Raw genomic sequence first — 16824 nt, 5'->3', positions numbered from 1 at the left:
CAGGCTTTATTGATTGAAAAAAGTTTCTAGTTTTGTGTTACAAGTCATTTGCTATCAAAACAGAGGTTTTTGCAAGTCTCTCTCACATGCATATAAATGTATAAACTAACAGTTTTGTGCAGCTGGATTACATTACAATGTAGATTTGGTAGATGAATTGTATTCTGTAGTTGTTTCACCACTATTGCACTTGTGGAGTTTGCAAGAAGAGATACTGCATCATAAAGACAGATGGTTCAGTTTGGGAAAAGATAATAATAATAATAAAGAGCATCGAAGTATAAGTTTTGGTTTAGTTGTTTAACCTCGAAGGACTTGCCGGATCTTTCGAATTCCAGCATTGAGAGAGCAACTTCACAGCTCTGGGAGACTATAGGCTCCGGATCCATGGTGAATTCCTTTAGAAGGGCGACACTTTCACTGTCTGAAACATGATTAAAAGCAAACACATCATGGTTGTGAAATGGAAGAAGTTTCAATCTAGCTGGCATTGTTATTAGGGTTGGATCTATGCTAGCTATTACATTGTTAGAATGAAAAAACAATTTCACAAACTCATGTTATGAATCAGAATGATAGAGGCAAAAAAAAAGATGTCTTAATATCGAGTAGCATGATGTGATAATACCTGCTATTGAACCTAGTGCTTCTGCGGCTTCATGTCTGACCATGGGGTGCTCATTTGCATTTCTGAGGATCTGGGATAATGCAGCAGAAGCAGCCTTGTTCTGCAATTGACCTAATACATATGCTACCTGCATATGAAGACAAGAATATATCAATATATTTGATTTACTAATCTCAAAAGGTGAGGCAGAACAATAGTATATGGGCATGACGAATCTTCGGTTAACACTGAAAACTACAGTCTAGAGAATATTCTGAATTTTAAAGACAAGTGTCTCAATATCATCAACTATGCACATGCACTTACCAAGCAATATCTCATTAAGTACAAATGTTTACTGCCAGACATTTGACAACTGAGCAGATGAATTGAGTTCGATAAAACAATTAAAGCAATAAAGATCCACGAACTTTGTAGAACCGAAGAAACTTTACTAAAACAAATCCATGATTTCTCTTTGCTTGTTATTTTGGCAAGGATATTTTGCATTGAAAAGTTGATCTCAAACCAAATAGGTGAAACAAAATAATTGTGTACAATACAGAGATAGAGAAGACCCAGCATGCTTCATAAAAGTAGGTGACCAAAATTCCTAACAAGGGCATCTATAATTTTACTGTCTTTTACACAATTTTTTTGATATTATTAAATATAATTTATAATTGAAAGTCAAAGGCTCCTCCTAAGCACATTCTTTTCATATTATACTCCAACAGAAAGGCAACCCATGCACTTATCTTTAAAATGAATTGAATCTTACCATCATTTTCAGGAACACGTTGCCTTACCCCACACCATAAACAATTATCTCTTTCTTCAACCTTGCAATTTGTTTCACCTTGTGGACTAAGAATTGCAATGAAAGGTAAGATGTCACCTTAGTAAGTTGTTTATCAATCTATGTCCTAAATGTATTAGTGAACACAACAACACATGTGAGGAGGATGTAACAACTCAACCTAGCCCATGCTAAGAATTGTCTATTTTGGCCCATCTATATATTGCCTCGTGGTTTTTTTCCCCTATAGAAGGCACTTCAAACCAAATTTTATTATGGTAACATATAAAAGAGTGGGAGTTATCGATATTATATATTCTTGTGATAAAATTTTGGTTTTAGGTGCCCTATCATAAAAAAGTAAGGCCTACTATGAGAAGAAACAAAATGGACAATTCCTAACGTGGATTGAGTTTGGTTGTTACAAATAATATTTAATTCGATTCTTTTAAGTTGGGATAGTCCGTTGACTCTATTATAATGTGTGATGTGTGAATTGTACCAAACAGAGGATGGTGGGCTAGTGACACCCTAGGGCCGGTTTTGATTAGGGTTAGCAAATAAAAGGGTGAACTAAATAATCCCATATTGAATAGGTGAGAGAAATCTGTATAATTTGGATATGAATATGTGAAGCACTTTTTACAGAGCAAAACCATGACGCATAGTACCGGATCGGTCAAAACATACAATCTCTCGCATAGGCTAGGTCTGAACATTATGGAGGTATCCTTCATAATTTTTGAAGGTCATAGTTGAATTTTGTAACAACAATATAATCCACGCCTAACGACAAACATAGTTGTAGTATTACACTAAAAACACCAGCTACCCACCCACACAAAAGTTTCAAAGCTGACTTCACTATTGAAATGAACTCCTCCAAAGAATATAATCATATTTTGATGCAGTCAGATATGAACAGTTGCAAAATTCATTTGTCATTCATTCATCATTTATACAACAATGGTTGCAGAAAAGCCAGAGTAAATCAACAGATGTGAAAGCAAACACACCTCATGTCGGAGGAGAGCACTTTTACCACTTAGAGAATCAATAATAGCACCTACTGCAGGACCATCACCACGGTTGCGAAGTGCAAATAAAGCTGAATAACGCTCATACATGCCCTCTTCTTCGCATAGTAAAACTTCCCTTAAGAAAACACGGTGAACTTAATCAGGAAACAATTCAAATAACATGCAATGAGGCAGTCATTATAAAATAAATACATCAGGAAATACCTTAGTTGTTCCACTGAAGAAGAAAGGGAAGCGGGAAGTGCCGGATCAACAGATAAGAAAGGTGAAGTTTCAACATGACACTGTCCATCCTCATTACCAGCATTCTTCTTTTCCCTGATCCGCCTTAGAGCTAATTCACAAGTTTCTTTCACCTCTACAGCAGGATCCAATGCCAGAGTATTTTCTAACAAAGGAACAATTCCTTCAAATCCAATTGCTCCAAGAGCTTCAGCTGCCTGATGTCCCATAACTCTCGGCACAAAATCATAAACATAATGAAAAGATAATTCCAAAACTGTGATTGAACAAGCTATACCTCGTGCCGGACAATGGGATGCAAGGAGTGATCTTTGAGGATCTCCACCAGTGTGGGAACAGCTTCAAGGTCCTGCATTTGACCCAGTGCGAAAGCGGCCTCATGGGCTAACAAATTCGAAGAATCCTTCGTAGCTAATCAATGATCACCAAACCACGAAAAAAATCACATCTTTTTTAATGAAAATGAATTAAATCAGAAAGATTAGGGTTTCACGAATTTGGAAAAACTGATGATAAAGCTCTAACAAAAGAGAAGATTATAATCGCGATCATACCAAGCAAGAGCGCTTCGCGAGGACCGGGGCCGCGGAGATTGCGGAGGGAAAAGAGGGCGCGGAACCGCTCGGCGATGGGTTGAGAGCGATCAAGAAGCCTCTGGCACAGGAACTTCTCCATCTCCGGTGTGGACTCGAAGGAGTTCTCGAAGGCCATGGCGACGATGGAAAGCTCGGTATGAAACCCTAGAGCGGAGAAGAGGAAAGCTTCGCGCCCAACTGTGCTTATTGTTCTCAAAGTCGGCGCCATTAGTGCCGACTTTGAGATAGCACATTTTTCGCATAAGCCCTCCAAACACGAAATAATTCATTTCTCAACTAAACCAATAAAAAAACAGTCGCCTATCTTTTCCATCGCTCATTCATTGTGCTTATTTGTTATTTCATATCTCGAATCATGATTTATTTATTTTATTTAAATAATTTAAGTTTATGAAAATATAAAATATAAATATAAAAAAACAAATGCCAAAAACAATGTCTCAAATATCATAATCACTTGATTTTTTTTTAATTTAAATCCTTTAGTTTGATAATTTTTTTTATTCGGTTCTTCAAATATCCAAAGAAAAATTATATGAATAATTTTGAAAAATATCAAGGTAGGAGAGAGTTATTAGCAATTAAATATTATTTCAATATTCAATCTAGATGCTTCAAAATATTACCCATACTATGAGTTTTTAGATGCCTCAATAGTCATCTATACTAAATCTTCAAGTTGACCACACATTTGCTATAGTGTAGAAATACCATAATATGCCAAATATATGATCAATGACTCCATATATAAATTTGTGAGGGTAGTTAAGAAAGAGGTGATTAAGAGATTTCTCCTTTGCAAAACACATAAACATGTTGCTAATAGTAATCTATTTCATTATTATAATACTAGGTAGTATAGAGCCAAAAGTTTATTTTTCTAGATAATCTAATTAAAGATTTAAATTTTAAGAGTGCATTGTCCCTGCCACATGATTTGACCCAAAAGTAACCTAAGTTTATCGTTGCTTATGAGGTTGGACAAAAACGACCTAATTGAAAAGTTACCATTGCCACTAGACTTTAGAATCACTGTGTGTATGCAAAATGTCTAGGAATGTTTGTGCCTACTTCTGCTAAAGGCTCAAAAATGGAAAGAGTATCTTGTAAGAATATCTCAAACAGTAACCTTTGAGTGTCCTGAATCCTGGAGGAGGCTAGGCAAGGCAAAATATCTTTTGGGACACAAATATATATATAAGCCATATGCAATGTCAAATTAGAGTGGAAGACCAATTTTTTATTACTAGAAAATACCCCAATTTGAAAGCTAGTAAATAATATAGGATCCTGATTTAAAAATATGATTTTTGAGGGCGCATGTGGTAAAGATTTTAAGCGTGTCCATTCTAAAGACCGATATTAGATATTAGAATAATCTTGAGATGATCTTCTGCCACAATTTACCTAATAAATAGCTATTAAAATTTTAAAAAGTTCAATATGTCCTATCTATCTTAGTTTCTAAATTTGTATAATTGTTGCTAGGTAAAGAGTTTATACCTCGTGTTATTAAGTTTATGTCCTTTCCAGGGGAAGTCTATGTGAATTTTTATATAACACATATTTTGGTGGATTCAAGGATATTCTAACACTATTTTTTTCTTTTATATATTTTTTTTAGTTAGCTATTTATTTTATATTCTACTTTGATTCTCATAAAAAAATTTTATTAATAAGTTAAAAAAGAGATTAGTTTAAGTTTATTGGGCTACAATAAATCATGGTAAAAAATATTAATGTGACATCAAGCCAAATATTCAAAATAAAGTACTTCCTGGATTTCATACTAATTTTCGCATTTAATTTTTTTCAAAATATTTGTCATTTTTAATAGTTTCATAAACATTAATTATCAATTTTTCTCTTCTACTTGTTTAGATAGAGATGCATGCATTAATGGGAGTAAATAACTCTAATAATAAAGGTAAAAATTTCTTATTATAAACTTTTTTTAGATTTTTAAAAATATTAATAACAATCTTAATATTTATGCAAAACTCAAATGTAACCGTTAATAGAAAATGGAGGGAATATAAAGATACCTATGCTTAACCTTGAGGATACATTTAATTTATTTTCACTAGAAAAAAAAAAGTAGTTTTTAGATTTTTATGAAGTAGGTGCTCCAACTTCAGATGAGGCATGCAAACCTGTGTTATCAGACGGTGACTTGGTCGACCTCTCTATTCCCCCTTTTCTTTTTATTTCCTGTCTGTTGTTTTCTGTTCTTCTAAGAGAACCTCACCTCTAGTGAGAGTCTCAGTTATGTTGTTTTTTTTTTTTTGTGCTCTCTTTGCTTGTTTTGGATCGTCTTTTATTCAATAAATCAGTGATTTATCTATTTTTATCAAAAAAATAAAAAAATTAATCGTATTGCAATAAATAATATTTATTCATGTTTCTAAACATTTTAAGATTAGAATATATATGATATAATTTATCCATTTTTCATTGGATTCTCAAACCTATTAATCAATCATGTGATTCATGAAAGTTTGTATTTCCAATGAATTCACCCATTAATTATCAAGATTAATTTGTCCTTAACCATATCCATTTAGCTAGCTTACATGCATTAATTATTGCCTTAATAAGAGTGTTAAAATGTTATTGAGTTGGATTAAAATACAGAAGCATCACAGTCTGCTGCTGTTGAGCAGCCGTTGTACTTGCAAGTTGGCACCAACTACTGAATATATAAAAGAAAACCCCTCGTTATCCATCAAACTATTTATTTTATTTAATCAAGTCTCTCATCAAGGCTAACTATTTTTAATCTTTTTAACAATCCATTAGACGAAGGTGAACAATTCAATTGATGTGATATTAACCTTGGCCGGCAATGGCCTTGATGAGTAGTTAATTTGTGATCAAATTAATTGAGATCCTAAATAATTAGTCTTTGTTTAATCAGTAAATTATGAAGAAGCAGCTTACATATAAATCCATGTCTTCTGCATATGTTGGCATTCAAAGAACAAAGCTTGATTGATTGGGTTTTGAATGAAGGTATGGTTGGTCTATGAAGTTGTTGAATGATTCAAGGAAGGGTGACATAGTGCTTGATACAGTATATAGAGAAGAGAGAATAAGAAATGCTTATTTAATTTGACTTACTTTTCTAAAGTTTCATTCACATGAAAGGGAAGGGAAGTGGGGGAGGATTAATTAATTAAGTATTCATTCTTCTCTTCCATATTGACAATAAAATATAATATACAACATATGACAATCTATGTTTACTTTTGTATATGAACTGATAAGAGGAAAATCTCAGATCAGGAAACTACATTCATCTCTGAGTTTGATTCCAATCCCCCCTCCATTCCTCTTTAAAGTTTTCTATAATTTTATGTGATTCCTCATTCCTGACAGAAAAAAAAAAAAAAGAGAATAGTAATTATTAGTATTAGTAGTAGAAAAAGAAGAGATTAGAAGAAGAAGAAGAAGAAGACAGAGAGACAAAGAGAGGAAGAGAAGAAGGTTGGAGAAAGAGAAGAAAGAGAGGAAGAATAGAGAAAGAAGGTAACAAAGAGAGTTAGAGAGGAGAGAAGAAGAAGAAGAAGAAGAAGAAGAAGAAGAAGAAGAAGAAGAAGAAACAAAAGAACATAAGATCATAAGAAGAGAGAATTAAAGAAAGAAGGTAGGAGGAGAAGAAGAAGGAGAAGCAAAGAAGAAGAGAAAGAAGGCAAACTGGCAAACCGTTGGTGGCAAGGGCCATTAGGCCTTCCCGGCAGCGAGCCAACCGGCTCCAGCCCCGGAAACACAGCCCAAGACATGCCTCTCAAAGACTCCGACCACACCTCCGGCATCCCACCCACCAACGACGACGACGACGAAGACCGTGAAAACATCAACAACGACGAAGGTGCCATCATCGAAGCCGGCTCTCGCCGCCCCCGCGGCCGCCCACCCGGCTCCAAGAACAAACCCAAACCCCCCATCTTCGTCACCCGCGACAGCCCCAACGCTCTCCGTAGCCACGTCATGGAAGTCGCCGGCGGCGCAGACATCACCGATTGCATCGCTCGCTTCGCTCGCCGCCGCCAACGCGGCGTTTCCATCCTCAGCGGTGCTGGCTCCGTCGTCGGAGTCACTCTCCGCCAACCCTCCTCTCCCGGCGCCGCCGTCGTCGCCCTGCATGGCCGGTTTGAGATTCTCTCTTTGACTGGCGCCTTCCTCCCCGGCCCGGCTCCGCCTGGCTCAACCGGCCTCACTGTTTATCTCTCCGGCGGTCAGGGTCAGGTCGTCGGAGGCAGTGTCGTCGGGCCTCTTATCGCCGCCGGTCCTGTGATGCTCGTCGCCGCCACCTTTGCTAATGCTACGTATGAAAGGTTACCACTCAGTGAAGAAGAAAGTCAAGAGGTTGAAGCACAAGGCCAACTTCCGGGGATCGCCGGAGAAGGTAGCCTCCCGGAGCCACCACCACCTCTTCCTGGCTTCAACCTTCCACCTAATCTAGCCCACAATGGTGGCCATTTAGGCCATGAACCGTTCCCATGGCCTCACTCTCGGCCACCTTTTTAGTTATGAAAATGAATCTCATGTTCCCATGCATGCAAATTAAGCTTAATACCAGTGATTATGTCTTCATTAATGGTGATTAAACTTCATTGTTGGTAATTACAAGCAGTAATCATCAACGTGTTTTATGTTTTTCCCAATGTTATTTGTGTGTTTTTTGTAAGGTTTGCTTTGATGCTGTTATCGTTGTTGTTGTTGTCCTCTTTCTTTTTTTCTTTTTTTTTGTCTCGTTTTTCCAAGTCATTAATGCCTTTAATACTCTGTGTGTGTTTCTCATGGTAGTATATATATAGAGTATTTTATTTAAAGTGTTTTTTATCAAGTCAACTTGATTCAATAGAAAACAATGGCCCCATTTGTTGGTGATGTTTCGTTTCGACTGACTAGACATTAATGCAAGTTTTGACCAGATATACATCAATATGATGCTTCATTGTTTGGATGATCTTTATTCAAAATAATCCATCCATATGTCTTGCCTTTTAAAGGCCATCATACACCCCAAAAACATTAAGCACATGCACGCTGGTATGTGAAATTTTTATTTATTTATGTACTTTTATTTAGTAAGGAAGGCACATAATTTTTAACCACATTAAATCCACAATCTCTTATGAACTACAACTATTTTCACATAAACATCACTGTGATTTACAATTTATTATTTATTTAATTTTTCTCTTTGTTACATGAATCTGAAATCATTTTAGCTAATTTTTTTAGATGGGCACAATTTCTTAATTTTCTATCTTGTTTATATTTGGAATTTCTAAAAACTTCACCTTAGAAAACCAGATTATTGAAACTTTAGAATATATTGTCCCAAACTATCATCTAGAACAATTAATTGCAAAGAAACATGTGTATTTTTTTATTCTAAATCACTCCGGCCCCCAAATTATAATTATCATCAAAGTTGATCATATGTTTTATTATATGGGTTTTGTAGCTTATGAGTCAAAAAAATGTTTAAAACTAAAAGATTTGATCAATATTGTGAAAAAGCTTTTAGTTCCTAAGGTCCCTAGCTTGATGTCAATAATCCAAGAGAGATGATCACTAATAAGGGTTCGGACTATTGTTATCATGAGTGATCCTCAATCAATATTTTTTCTAATAACTTTATTTTATTTTTAGTTTGTGCTGCTTATCTAATTTTATATTAAAAAAAAAGTTTACATAACAGTTTTCCATAGCTAATTTGGTATCCTTATGCTTTCCATGTAAGTTCTAATCATTTTATTTTAATTATATTTTATTCATTTAAAACTAAAATTAATCACTCGTGTTATTTGTATACTTTGATTTTACAATTTTTTTTTTAAAGTATCCTTATTTTAAACTCAACAGTTATCCATAAGAAAAACATATTAAATACAAAATATTCAATTCCCATGTCAATGGAGGAACCATGCTTCACATGGAATCATGTGAAAATACGAACTTTTCCTCCAACTTTGAGACATAAACAAAGCACTAGTACTGTACCAAGCATCATACATAACACACAAACACAGACATTATATTAATATTAATCACAACATCCACAGCAAACAGATCAATATTTAATTAATGATCTTTATCTCAAGCATCTTTCCTTTCAATTCTAACAGGTGCAGTTAACTTTGAGAATTAATAAACAAGAAGGAGATCCAATGGTTTTATTTCCATATGGCTTTTTAATCTCCAAAACTTTAGAATAAGCCATTCATCATTTGTTTCTTTACATTTTAATTGGCTAGTCTGAAAATGATTGTGATCTAGTTAATGCTCCCCATGCCTTTTCTTTTGTTCATTTGCTCTTGTTTTTAGTTGGTTTATTCTTTCATTGATGTTTATCTTGTGAATCAATCACTCAGTTGATTTGATTGATTAGTGCTTTAATATATACATATTTTTTGCTCTTTGATTAATTTGCTAATCACTTACTTAAGCAGGGTGTGCTTGTCATCACTAATCAATTTTGGTAGAAGAAAAAAGAACGCTAAAATTTATGCGGTTCTATGTTGTGCTTAATGTTTCTCTTCCATAACAAAATCATTATTAGCAACCCTCAATTTTATAAATTAAATATTGCAATTTTAATAGTAAAATGATAGAGCAATAGTGGGAAAAAAAACCCTGCCATCCGTGATAAGTCAAGCTATATGTCCATTAGGAAAGATAATAAAAACCCACTTAAAAAATCTTATAAGTAACATAATTGAAAAATATTAAACTAAAAAAAATATATATTTAATCTTTTCAAACTGAAACGGTAACTTCCATTTATAGATTTTTTTAGTATTGTCAAACTTAATATCAAACTTTTCCACTTAAAAGAGGTCTGCGATATTAAAAACATAATCATTTATGAAATTTGGAAAAGAAAATTCATAACCATTTATGAATTTGGAAGAAAAAAAACTCGACGCTAATTCAAGTCAAATGATATTATTAAAAATAATAATATTTTCAAATGATTAGTACTCCCAAACAATCGTTTTCATTTATTTTTCGTTTCTGTTATAAATATTTTATTATTATTTATATTTGAAAATTTATTGATGCCATTTTTTTTGGGCCTTTTATATACCCATCACTCATTTAATTGATTATTCCAAAAAAATCATTGGTTATCTAAATTATGGTTAACAACTAAATTAAGCTAGTAAAACAAATGTTTTAATAGATCATATATGTTAACACGTATTAAACTTTAGCAAATAATAATATTTGGAAACTAAGATCATGTGTATAATAAATAGACTTATTTAATGAACCAAGTTTATAATAACAGCGTGGTTTCCATGAATCAACTACACCGAACCCAACCTCAGTTGGGTCCGTGACAGTTGTGGGCTCGGGAGTCGGAATTTGAAAATCAAAAACGATATTGAGGGGTAGCTAAAGAAAACATAGGGGTATTTCAGTAAAAACACTCACGAACAACCCATCTGACATGCAGATCAATCGCGGTCCTGTCAGAAACCACAAACTTTTTTATTCCTATTATACCCCGAGGGTATTTTCGGTAGATAAGAATTCTTAATATTAAAGAGAAAAAAAGAAAGAGAAAACCTAATCGAGCAGCAGCCAAAGCGAAGCTCTCGAAACCCTCGCATTCGTCCCACCATCGAGCACCTTCCGGGCATCTCGTCGGCCGCGAGATCGCCGGCGTTGTGGCCAAGTGATCGGCGCTGCTCGCCTCGCAAACCTCATGGTCGGTGCTTGGGATGAGGATCAGGAAGCACGCGTCCAAGATTTTGGGCTCGGCGTCGTGCCAGGCGTGGCTCTCTTCTCCGGCGCCGTGCGTGGATGATCCCGCGCCGCCGCACGGCGAGCTTTGCGAGCTGAATCAGTCTCCGTGGGACGTCTTGCCCTCGCCCCAACTCCCAGACTTCCATCTCTCCGATCGCCCCCATCTCAAGGTCAGATCCATCTCCCCCTCTTCCCAAAATCCCAATCCCTTCACTGTTTCTATTTTCCGCTCTATATTTCACCATCAATCACTCCCCATTTATCTCTTCACCTGCATTAGGGTTTGTGTTTGCTGTGACTGTCTACTTGGAACCCTAATTTTGTACTTTCTATTGCTTTACTTGTATTGCATTGTTTGTTTTTTAGTAGTATTAGGGTTAGGGATTTGGGTGGCTTCATGCTAAACCCTAATTCCTCAATCCATCAATTTGTTCCTTGGCACTGGATTTGGGATTATCTTGATTGTAGATAAAGCAAGATGATGATGATGAAGAAGAAGAAGAAGATGATGATGATGATGATGATGATAACAATGACAATGATCGCATTATCTTGAGTGTTCTTCCTAGGTGAGAATTATATGTTTGCATGCATTCAAATTTTCTCCGTAGTTTTTTCTTTGTTGTTCTTCGAAAATGCCGCATTTCTAGGGTTACTACTTTCTTGATAGAATGAAGAAGAAGAAGAAGAAGAAGAAGAAGAGTATGATCAAGAAGAATAAAAAGGAATTCAAGAAGAGGGAGAGTAATGATATGTGTAACAAAAGTGATGGAAAAGGTTGGCGTTGTAAGAAGCCCGTGCAACCGCCGCACACTCTTTGCCATTACCACCTCGCGCAACTCCGGTCATACAATGCAGCTTATAGAGCTCCATCGTCCGCCGGAGCGGTAGCCAACCAACGACGAAAGCCGGGCATTGGAAGCTTAATTGATAATAATGGTGGTGATTTTTACTATTATTATTCGGGTTTTGGACCGTGGAGAGGAAAGCGGAGAAGTGGAGGGAAGGTGGTTGATGATGACGAAGACGATGATGAAGATGATAAAGATTATAATGAAGAAGAAGAGGATAATGGTGTTAAGGGTGTTGAGATTGATAGTTTGGAAGGGGATGGAAGTGATGATGATGATGAGGAGGAGGAGGAGGAGGATGAGTTGGAAGAGAAGAAGAGGAAGAGTAGTTTGGTTTGTAGGAAGAGAGGGAGAAGACGCATCAAAGCTCGTTCTCTTAAATCTCTTCTTTGAACTTAGTTTTTAAGTGCTTGTTGCCATGTTTGTTTTTGTTGTTTGATTTGTTGGTGCTTTTATTGTTGTAGTTCTTCAGTGAATTATGAGTTATTAGTGTTGATTTAGTAGAAATCTTGGTTTTTTTTTTGGGAAGTAATTTGGTTTGTCATGAGGAAATCTTGTCCGTTTCTAGAACTTTGGGGAATCTAACGGCATGCATGCTAGATTCTTGTGGGTGGGTCCCGCAGGATAGGGATACCGATGGGCTGGGCCTGTTTGTGAGCTTGGTTTCGGCCCGGAAGTTGGAGGACTTGGGCTGATGGGAACCCTTGGAATTGTTTGGGGACTTTCACTGCTTTCTTCCTTGAATGCCCTTCAACGGTTTTTCTCCCTTTTATAAGGGCATTCTGGGAAGGATGTAAGATTTTGATTCATGGTTAAATATTATGACTAATAGCTTCTACCCGCCATCATAACCACTTGGTTTTTTATTATTCCATTTTACCTCTAAAGTGAAAAATTTGCTCATGAGAAAAATAGAATAAAATTCATTAATTTTTAATTCAAAAATCAAAATTAAAATTCATCCAAAACTCGAGAGTGATCAATAATTCCAAGTTTTTAACCAATTAAAATTTAATATTTTTTTAATAAATAAATAATGAGTGCCCCTATTTAAATAAAATTAGTTAAGAATATACACCGATGAGATGTCATCATGATATTGTGAATGTTTACCCAATATTCTCACAATATATATATATATACAACGTTAGCAGAATTTTTCTCAGTGATATTTTATGATTTAAAATTACACTTACATTCACGATTAATTTCAGAATTTACGAGTTCTGCTAATTCAAAGGCACATATTTAAACACGAGACCATAAATCATGAAATTTGAAGGTTATATATAATATTAATATATATTTAACTTCATAGCTGCTCAGTGCTCAGTTCACCAATATATATATATAAAATAATAATAAATCACGCACTGCCGCAACAATGACGGCCACGTGAACGCCTGACAACCTTGTCCCCCATACGCATGCAAACGCATCCCCCCACGTAAGCCCTAATCTCATCTTAAAGCCATGCAATGAAGGACATATACATGGACACTTTTTAACAATTACAATAGCATTCTTCCCTTCACGTTATTGAGCTCTCATTCTCTTCTTTGTGTGTATGAACCGCACAATCACTTGCATCTCATCTAATTGCTTTTGCAGCAAAGTAGAAGAAAAAGAAACATGCCATTTATAAGTTAATATTTACGTTGAAACAAAGCATGAAAGCAGAGAATTATATATATATATACATACATATATATATATATATACCTGAGAGAGGAAATGATTCTCAACACCATGAATTAGTTGTTCTTTGGATGGTTTCGGATTCATGCCCACAAGATTGAAGTGCCTCCAATACCTCCACAACGCTGCTGTCCCAAGTTTTGACAGATTTACTTTCTGGTATTTGCACAAGATAAAATCAATCACTTGACATAATGTGCAAGTTCTTAAGCTCAATTACACATTGAGTATTAATTGTAATTTATACCTTGAGTTGAATGTCCCTGTAGTTGTTTTGGTTGCTTGATTTCGTTGAGGTTGTTGATGATGTCCATGACTTGGCATTCCTTGCTCTTGGTTTAGTTGATCGGTGAAACTCTTTGGTAGCTGGTGAAATATATAAAAAGATTTAGTATTGAATAGAAGAGGAAGCATGGTTGTACGATAAACCAATGTCTTACAGTAATTAACATCTTTATCTTCAATGTCAAGGCAACCACATGAAGAGTTATCACAGTCTATGTCTCTGTGATCTTCGTTCCCTGATGGAGCTTCTAAAACACTTAAAGCATTCCTTTGTAACTTCACCTCCACTCCATTCTTTAGGACCTGGAATGTTGAGGGTGGTTAAGAGCTATAAGTTCAATATATATATATATATATATAGGGAGAGAGAGATAATTGAAAGGGAACCTACACCAGCATTGCCTCACTTAAATCTAGTGTTATTTCTATATTAGTATGGAAGGGCCATTAATGATCTTTAAAGTTCAAGGAACTCTTAATCTGTGATATTCATATGAAAACTACAAAAAGAATGGGTGATCAAAACTAGATGTTTAATTGACCCCAATTAATGATGATTCACAATCCATGCATATATAAAAGATTGGGATGATAAATAAGTAAAGTTGAAATGTACCAGCCAATGCCAGCCACCAAGACCAGTAGCCTTCTTGACAACACCCTGCAAACCAACCAAAACAGACTTTGTTCGGTTGTTCCCAGTGACAATGACCTTAGTGTGCCTAGGAAGCACGGCCAGGTCCTCATCACTGCTTTCAACCAGGGATGGAGATAGAATACGAGAAGCACTAATGTCACCCTCCATAAGCAACACTACCAACCCTTTCTGTTAAAGGTTCACATGTAAAGAAGGAAAAAAATCACAAAATAATCAGAAAGATATTGACATTCTACAAATGGTAAGCACAACAAAATTAAACGATAGTTTCCCGTGATTATAGAAACAACTCAGGTTAAATGGCATCCAAAACTTATTGAAATTAACTGTTATGGAATTTTCAAGAAAAATCCACAAGACAACCAGACACTGCTGATGATCCAGATGAAATTTTACAAAGTAACACGTAACATAAAATGGGGTGAAGAATCTCAATAAAAAAAAACTGATAACTGTTATATTGGAAAAAAACAATCATAATTATCTATACATTATACCAAGCAAACTAGTTGAAAAGCAATAATTCTCAGGGCCCACTTATTGATAATTACATTAGAATTAGGCACATCAAGTGCTCAAACACCAAACCTTTGAAAAATAGATCAATCTGTCACATTCTACAACAATCAACATAACCAAGCTTTATCAAAAATGCACAACAGCTCACAAAACCACAAGCTAGATACTATTCTTTCCAAACGTGAAACTTTTCTGGAGGAACTTATCTTCTGCTAATTGAACTAAGCTAATCATTAAGATTAAGTGTTTTGATGATTTTATTTAACTAAAAATTTAAAATTACAATTGCATCTATAGTTAGTCTGGATCATCACACTAAAATAAGCAAATTCAATTAGGTACAATGAAACAATCAGAGTTCTAATTCCATTTGGGTAACTCACAAGAAAATCACTGATACATTAACTATCACCCCTAATTGCTCTGTGATTTCTATTTTCAATAGATTAGATGAACAAAATGAAAGATTTTTACTCCATAAGTTCTGTTTTGATGAAGATGCCATTAGAATCCACAGATTAAACCAATCTAATCAAAATCAAAATCAAATTCTAAAGAAACAATTTATAACAATGAGAGAGTAAGGAACAAAAAAATATAAATCAGAAAGACAAAAAGGTTAGAATTTTACTTTTAAGATCAAATTATATATATATATATAAAGTCAAATAATCAAAAGATCAAACTCAACTCTAATTCAGAACCCAAAATTCAAATTCAAAACTCGAATTACATCGACATTACCTCGATCCAAGCAGGATAATCAATGATCCGAATAGAGAAACAAGAATGCAGTGGATTTAGGCCTCCGAAGTCTTGAATCCAGGGTTTTCCGCCATGAAAAACCAGATTTCGACCTTTAATTGGGCTAAAAACACAGGGATCGGATGAAAAACAAGATTCAGCTAGGGATTACCACGAATTAGTAGAAGAAAAAGGCTAGATTTTGAAGAATGAGAGCAAGAGAACAATGGTAGAGAGAGGCGAGAGCTTCGAGCTTTCCAAATGCTCTGCGACTGTGGAGCTCCACGAGGTCTCTCTCTCTCTCTCTCTCTCTTAACCAGTCCGCGCCTTAGAATCAATGCCGAAATTACCAAAAAGGACACTGTTGTCTCTTAATTACCAAACTACCCTTATCCATTTAAAATGCTTGCATTTTATTTATTGTTGATAAAAAATTGATATAAAAAAATCTGAGAAATATATAGATAAATATCAAAGATTGGCTTATTTATTTTTCGATACTTTTCTAACGTAAAATCCGCCTTTTTAGTTTTTGTATTTACACGTTTTTATCTTTTTTGGTCTTTCCAATTCATCAACTGTAATGACCAAAAGGGCAGATCCGTTAATTAGATGGACCAAAAAGATAAATATGTGAAAATACGAGAACCAAAAATGCAGATTTTATATTAGAGGGACTAAAAGGGCGAAAAACGCAAAATAGAGAGACCATTTTGATATTTTGACCAAATATATATATATATATATATATATATATATATATATATGACGAAACGTCAACTTGCGGCCTTAGTTGGGTACAATGAACACTAAAGAGAGAGACAGACCGTTGAACAGGTTAATTAGGTATTAGGTTTTGTTTAGTTTTGTTTCTATAGATCTAATAGAAATAACATTCACATGATTTTAAATTGATTAATTTACTATTATGATTCACGATTTATGGTTTGAGATCTACAAATATTGGCGGAAGATCAGTGCATATATATATATATATTAGCTTTTTATTTTTTTAGA

At 35.0% G+C, this 16824-nt stretch overlaps 4 protein-coding genes across 4 annotated transcripts; 2 read left to right on the top strand and 2 right to left on the bottom strand.

Annotated features, from left to right (window-relative positions):
- Window positions 1–3: 3 nt before the first annotated feature.
- Window positions 4–3515, bottom strand: LOC120272380 (deoxyhypusine hydroxylase-B). Its single transcript, XM_039279203.1, has 7 exons — window positions 3244–3515; window positions 2967–3100; window positions 2651–2886; window positions 2423–2561; window positions 629–755; window positions 306–424; window positions 4–214 (listed from the first exon to the last, which is right to left on the bottom strand). The coding sequence occupies exons 1-7, from the start codon at window positions 3491–3493 to the stop codon at window positions 182–184; spliced, it is 1038 nt and encodes a 345-aa protein (XP_039135137.1). The 5' UTR covers window positions 3494–3515; the 3' UTR covers window positions 4–181.
- A 2795-nt stretch (window positions 3516–6310) lies between these two features.
- LOC120271789 (AT-hook motif nuclear-localized protein 20-like) lies at window positions 6311–7972 on the top strand. The gene is made up of 2 exons (XM_039278463.1): window positions 6311–6358; window positions 6925–7972. The coding sequence occupies exons 1-2, from the start codon at window positions 6311–6313 to the stop codon at window positions 7813–7815; spliced, it is 939 nt and encodes a 312-aa protein (XP_039134397.1). The 3' UTR covers window positions 7816–7972.
- A 2904-nt stretch (window positions 7973–10876) lies between these two features.
- On the top strand, window positions 10877–12557 carry LOC120271469 (nucleolin-like). The gene is made up of 3 exons (XM_039278147.1): window positions 10877–11222; window positions 11521–11621; window positions 11723–12557. The coding sequence occupies exons 1-3, from the start codon at window positions 11028–11030 to the stop codon at window positions 12294–12296; spliced, it is 870 nt and encodes a 289-aa protein (XP_039134081.1). The 5' UTR covers window positions 10877–11027; the 3' UTR covers window positions 12297–12557.
- A 634-nt stretch (window positions 12558–13191) lies between these two features.
- Window positions 13192–15975, bottom strand: LOC120271788 (the record flags this gene model as incomplete). The annotated part of the gene is made up of 6 exons (XM_039278462.1): window positions 13192–13505; window positions 13626–13757; window positions 13849–13967; window positions 14042–14189; window positions 14503–14712; window positions 15808–15975. Coding segments are annotated over 6 exons (843 nt in total), but the record flags the coding sequence as incomplete, so codon positions are not given.
- Between the last annotated feature and the right edge of the window lie 849 nt (window positions 15976–16824).

This window comes from Dioscorea cayenensis, chromosome 11 (assembly GCF_009730915.1).
Source record: "Dioscorea cayenensis subsp. rotundata cultivar TDr96_F1 chromosome 11, TDr96_F1_v2_PseudoChromosome.rev07_lg8_w22 25.fasta, whole genome shotgun sequence".
NCBI lineage: Eukaryota > Viridiplantae > Streptophyta > Magnoliopsida > Dioscoreales > Dioscoreaceae > Dioscorea > Dioscorea cayenensis.
This window is presented reverse-complemented; position numbering and strand designations above follow the sequence as displayed.